Raw genomic sequence first — 4,858 nt, 5'->3', positions numbered from 1 at the left:
CTCCTTCCTGCTTCCCCCTTCCCGGGCCAGCCCTGACCTCGGCCCAGAGAAAGACTCGCCGGCGGCCGCCTCCTTCCGGGACGGCCTCTGTGTGCCGCCACCGTGTCCCCCGCTCCCTGGGTTAGGACCCATCCCTCCCCGAGGCCCCGTCGCCATGGAAACACCTGGTGCTGATGCTGAGGGCCCCCATTTCCGCCCCTAAGTGGCGTCCCCGGCTCCCAGACCCTCAGGAGGCGCGCGGGGGGGGGGGCGGGGCCTGGGAGAAGGAGGGCGTGACCCCCCTGTCCAGGGCTGCGCATTTGGGTCCCCCGGGGGCCACCATACCCTCCCCCCTCCCGGCATCCAGGGGCCTGTGTGCAACCCTCAGGCCCCCAGGGGCTCCCTAAATCCCCATCGTTGCCCTCCTGATGCCTAAGGACCCCGCTCAGCGCCCACCGCTGCGGCTCACCTGCAAGTGCTCCTGGCGCCCGCTGAGCTCCGCCAGCCGCTGCTCCAGCTCCCCGGCCCGGGCCCGCAGCGCTTCCGCCAGCCCCGGCCCCGCGCCCTCCTGCAGCTGCGTCCAGTCGTCCCGGAGGCTGCCCACGTCCAGGCCCAGCGAGAGGCCGGCCAGGACGCTCTGCAGCCACCGGCCGTGGGGGCTCATGGCCAGCGGCGTGTCCTCGAAGGCCCTGCGCGCCCGCTGGCTCCGGCGGGCGGACGCCTGGCCGCTGGCCTGCAGCCGCCCGGCCGCCCTGACCAGGCGTGGACGGGCCCTGGCGACCCGCAGGGCCCGGACGCTCTTCCTGAGCTCGTCCAGGGCACCGCGGCAGTTGGAGACCAGCTGGCTGGCGGCCACCACCCAGGGGGTCGCCCAGCCCCGGGCCTCGGGGGCCTCGCAGCCAGGGGCAGGCACCAGGCTGCTGGCCTGCGCACGGGCTCCCCGCCCGTGAACGTGTCCCCAGAGATCTGTCAGCAGGCCGGCCACGCCCGCGGCGGTGCCCAGCCCTCTGCCGGCCGCCGAGAGCAGCAGGCTGCCGGCCGCCGTGGCTGGGGCCAGGAGCAGGCCCAGGAGGCTCAGTGCTCCCGAGAGCACGGCCACGGCCTGCACGGCCACGTGGGTCCCGGCGAGGTGCCTGTGGGTCCGCTCCACATGGTCAGCCAGCGCCCGGAGCCGCCTGGCGCCCGTCTCCAGCTCCTCCTCACAGAGCGGAAACGTTTCCAGAAATCGTCTCTCCTCGGCCGACAGGGGGCTGCCCGGGGCCTCGGGGTCTACCTCCGCCGGGAGGCCCTCCGGGTCCCTGTGTGGGGGGTGAGGGGGGAAGAGAGAGAGTCCCAGCGCCTCTCCTGGGCGGTGTCCCCACCCCACCCAACTCTGCCACCTGCCACCTCCCTGTCCCTCTGCTCCCCTGGACCCGGCGGTGGCCATCTGTGGAGCACTGTGGTGAGAGCCAGGGGGACTGACGGGAGGGGTTAGAAGGTGTGTGAGGGGACCCCGAGGTCCCCTCAGATAACCCAGGGGATGGGCCCTTGGTTTCACTCCCAGCACAGGTTTCAGCGCTTGCTTTGCTCTGCACGTTGCTGGCCCTGGTTTGAATCTTGGGCGCCCTCACACAGTTCCCCAAGCCCCCCCGGGGGTCTCTCCCAAACACAGGGACGGGGGGGCACAGGGGGACCCACTCAGAGTCCTGTGCGCCGTGGACAGCTGCACTCACGCCTTCTCCCTGTCCAGCCTGCCCGCGGGGGAGGTTAAGGTCAGTTGTGAGCAGCGGGGGAGCGGCTGGTGGGCCCTCGGCTGGCCCCCTCAAGCAGAGGGGAGCCGCCTTGCATGGAATAACCAGACCCCCTCCCCACCCGAGCTCTCACCATCTCTCCCCGAACCCCCAATCCCCAACCTAACAGGACCGTGACAATTCCCAGATGTGCCGTGACGGACACATCGTACCAGGCTCAGGAGCTCGCTTTGCACGTAGCCGGCCCTGGTTTGGACCCTGGGCCCCTCGGACGGTCCCCCAAGCTCTGCTGGGGGGTAAGCCCCCCGCAGCACAGAGCCAGCCGGCCGCCGCCCCCAGGGGTGGCCCCGCCTCAAATTCCCCCTCGAGGAAACCCGTTTGATGTTCCTGAGTGGCCGGGGGACCCGTTTCTCGAAGCAGACGGGGATTTGGGAAAGATCAAGGCTGGGGTGACCTTCCCGGGGACCCCAAAAAGGGACCGATGCTGCCATCTGTGAAGCCACTGTGACTTCTGGGGTCCCCACGGGGTGGGGGTGCGCGGGGCGAGAAGCACCCAGTGGACGGGGTCCGAAGAGACCCGCCCCCACCCCTGAAATAACGAGCTCGGGCTTTGAGGAGGCCGCACACACGTGGCTCCTCTCCCGGAGACTCTGTTTCCCCTTTCCACGTAGAGCCGACACTGGGCCGCGGCCCGCGGGGCTTGGTGCTCACGGGGCAATCTCGTGTGAACATGAAAGGCTGCGGGGGGAGCGGCAGAAACACGGATTTCCTGGGGCCGGAGCAAGCAATCGTGCAGCGGGGAGGGTGTTTGCCTTGCACGTGGTGGCCAACCCGGGTTCGATCCCCAGCATCCCATAGGGTCCCCCGAGCACCGCCAGGAGTCATTCCTGAGTGCAGAGCCAGGAGGAACCCCTGAGCATCACCAGGAGTGACCAAAAAAAAAAAGCAAAACAGAGCCAGAAACATCGATTTCCTGGGATTCCTGCCCCAGCACCTGAGTGAGCACTGGAGGTGAGTCTGTTTCCACCCACTCCCGCCTCCCGACCTGCCCTCCGAAGCATGACCTGACGCCGCAGACCCATTTCCCTCCAGGGCAGCGTGAGATGGGGCTCGCCAGGAGCACGGGATGGTGGACACGGTGTGTGGGGGGGGGGGGCGGGGGTCGCACCTCCGTTCCCAGTCCTGATGCCCTTCCCGCAGGGGACGGGGGTTGGCGGTTACCTCTGCCAGCCAGCGCCAGCCTTGCCTTCTTCCCCTGCCTGGGTGTCCAGCGGCTGCCACGATGTTCCGTGTGCACTCATTGCGTCCCTGGGAGCGGTGGGGGCGTCCCCGAGGGGCCGAGGAGGCTGGGAAGGAAGCGGACAGGAGGAAGGTGGGACCTCAGGAGCCTGTTGTTATTCCTTGTTCTGCATTTTGTTCTTTAGGTCACACTTGGGTGGTGCTGGGGGGGGAGGGGGTTGCTCCCAGGATTGCTGGGGAGTATCTGGAGCTGGAGGTTGAGGGAGAGGGGTCCTTTGAGCCATCTCCCCGGCCCCTGAAGTCTTCCCACACTGAAATCTGGGTGAATTTTAGGTCAAGAAGCACCAGATTAGGGCTGGAGCCATAGCACAGCAGAAAGGGCGTTTGCCTTGCATTCGGCCGACCCGGGTTCGATTCCCAGCATCCCATAGGGTCCCCTGAGCACTGCCAAGGGTAATTCCTGAGTGCAGAGCCAGGAGTAAACCCTGTGCATTGCCGGGTGTGACCCAAAATGAAAAAAAAAAAAGAAGAAGAAGAAGAAGCACCAGATTAGGGGCCAGAGTGATAGCACAGTGGGGAGGGCATTTGCCTTGTAGGCAACCAACTTGGGTTCAATCCCCAGCACCCCCCTATGGTCCCCCAAGCACCACCAGGAGTGATTCCTGAGCACAGAGCCAGGAGTGACCCCTGTACATTGCTGGGTGTGGCCCAAAAACTGAAAAAAAAAAAGAAGCATCAAAATAATAAAGGACACCAAGAAAGCATTAATTCTTTTTGAATGAATGCTTTTTTTTTTTTTTTTTTTGCTTTTTGGGTCACACCCGGCGATGCACAAGGGTTACTCCTGGCTCTGCACTCAGGAATCACTCCTGGCGGTGCTCAGGGGACCATATGGGATGCTGGGAATCGAACCCGAGTCGGCTGCATGCAAGGCAAATGCCCTCCCCGCTGTGCTGTCGCTCCAGCCCCAGATCTCATGTTTTAAAATGAACAAATAATAAAAATAAAACTGTCTTGGCCTGATGGAGGGACACTCCCTACCCTGCCGACTTCTCGTAACGCCCCACGCCAGCTCCCTAGAGGCACCCTCGGAGAAAGGCACGCGGGCCGGCCGTGGAAACGCGGTTCTGAGCTGTTCCTTCATCTTTCCTCACCTTCACCAGCCACCTCGCGCCTTCCCCGGCAGACCGACAGCCAGAGGACTCGGAGACAGTCCCGACAGCACCTTCCCTCCCACAGACATCCCGCAGCCCCTGCCACAGCAACCCGTCCCAGCCAGGGAAAGCCCCCTCACGCACTCTGGGGCTAGGCCCTCTCCTGGGGTCCTGGACCCCCCAGTCAGTGGGGAGAGGCTGCGATCTGCCTGGTCATCTCAAGCTCTTTTTTTCTTTTCTTTTTGGGCCACACCCGGTGATGCTCAGAAGTTCCTTCTGGCTCTGCACTCAGGAATTACTCCTGGCGGTGTTCAGGGGACCCTATGGGATGCCGGGGATCGAACCTGGGTCAGCCGTGTGCAAGGCCAACGCCCTCCCTGCTGTGCTATCGCTCCAGCCCCTCTAACTCTTTTTTTTTTTTTTTAATAAAAGACAAGCTTGAGGGGCTGGAGCGAGAGCACAGCGGGGAGGGCGTTTGCCTTGCATGCGGCCGATCCGGGTTCGATCCCCAGCATCCCATAGGGTCCCCCGAGCACCGCCAGGAGTAATTCCTGAGTGCAGAGCCAGGAGTAATCCCTGTGCATTGCCAGGTGTGACCCAAAAAGAAAAAAAAAGGCAAGCTTGAAGGAAGTGCAGAAAACACGAGAGAAGCTTTTCCTAGTATTAGTCAGAAGGTGGGAGGCAGGCAGGGCAGGGCAGGGTGGGGTAGGGTGGATGGGTGGGGCTTCCTGGCGCTGCTGGGGCCGGGAGGCCGGT

At 64.4% G+C, this 4,858-nt stretch overlaps 1 protein-coding gene across 1 annotated transcript; it reads right to left on the bottom strand.

Moving 5' to 3' along the window:
* Positions 1-424: 424 nt before the first annotated feature.
* On the bottom strand, positions 425-3,010 carry LOC129405902 (apolipoprotein L6-like). Its single transcript, XM_055143612.1, has 2 exons — positions 2,931-3,010; positions 425-1,277 (listed from the first exon to the last, which is right to left on the bottom strand). Exons 1-2 carry the CDS (start codon positions 3,008-3,010, stop codon positions 425-427), a joined length of 933 nt encoding a protein of 310 aa, XP_054999587.1.
* Positions 3,011-4,858: the final 1,848 nt, after the last annotated feature.

Source organism: Sorex araneus, chromosome 6, assembly GCF_027595985.1.
Source record: "Sorex araneus isolate mSorAra2 chromosome 6, mSorAra2.pri, whole genome shotgun sequence".
NCBI lineage: Eukaryota > Metazoa > Chordata > Mammalia > Eulipotyphla > Soricidae > Sorex > Sorex araneus.
This window is presented reverse-complemented; position numbering and strand designations above follow the sequence as displayed.